Below are 983 nucleotides of genomic sequence, written 5' to 3' on the forward strand. Positions count from 1 at the left end.
AAAAAAAAAAAAAAAAAAGGGAACCATTTTGCTAAGAGCTAAAAGGTAAATATTGTTAAAATCTACCATCAAAGATCGATTTTTAGTTATTATGAATGTCTAGACTTAATCATAACTTTACAAACAGTACTGCTAAATATGTAAGAGCGCATGAAGAGCACAACTTACTTGGGTTATTTTTTATTAAAATGGCAGTTCCACCAAAGTTGCAAGCAATATCAGAATTCCCATTCTGTTGGTAATAATTGTTGAAAGCATAGGAAGCATGAGACACAAGGGTGTCGGGCTCGAAACATGGGCCGCCCTCTTGGATGGCTTTGCAGTCCGTCATCCCGAGCCCACAGGCCCAATCCAATGCATTCTGCAGATCAATTTGGGAGACCCCAGCATGGGCCACACACCACGTTACGCCGTCCAGGAAAGTTGTATTGCCTTCTGGTGGTGACAATGTTGTCACCGGAATTGCAGCCTCTTCCTTCTCTTGCACCGCAGCTTCCAACGTCACAACTAAAAACAAAACACAAGTGAAAAATAGTAACAAAAAGATTAAATTCTGAAGAACAAAAAAGTGTAGAGAATCTCAAAACTATTTAAATTCGTATATTTGGTAACATAAAAAAACACATGCTAAGTTAGTGCAAGTACTTTTTCTTGTGTTTATTTGTCTATTAAAGACATTGAGAAGTAGAGTGAAGGGTAATTAAAGGTTTTGACAAGCAGAATCTAGAAAATGAGTTAAAGAGCCACTGTACCAGTGGGTTCATCAACTATCCGAAAGAGGGCATAAATGATAAAACAAAGATTATGGTGTATCTCTTTAAACTGTTCAATATAAGACTTTTAAACAGCTTTTATCTGTATTTTTGAAACATGTTGGTGATGCTTAGAGTATGAACAAGCGAGTGCATTTGAACTTTTTTAGCATAAATTGAGTACTTAAGAAGCAAAGTGAGTTTTTTTGAACTAATTATCAAAAAAAAAAA

The 983-nt window shown here is 35.7% G+C and overlaps 1 protein-coding gene across 1 annotated transcript; it reads right to left on the reverse strand.

Moving 5' to 3' along the window:
* Positions 1-168: 168 nt before the first annotated feature.
* On the reverse strand, positions 169-507 carry LOC112094992 (glucan endo-1,3-beta-glucosidase 13-like; the record flags this gene model as incomplete). The annotated part of the gene is made up of 1 exon (XM_024176682.1): positions 169-507. A coding segment is annotated over one exon (339 nt), but the record flags the coding sequence as incomplete, so codon positions are not given.
* Positions 508-983: the final 476 nt, after the last annotated feature.

Source organism: Morus notabilis, unplaced genomic scaffold (genome assembly GCF_000414095.1).
Source record: "Morus notabilis unplaced genomic scaffold, ASM41409v2 C11355256, whole genome shotgun sequence".
NCBI lineage: Eukaryota > Viridiplantae > Streptophyta > Magnoliopsida > Rosales > Moraceae > Morus > Morus notabilis.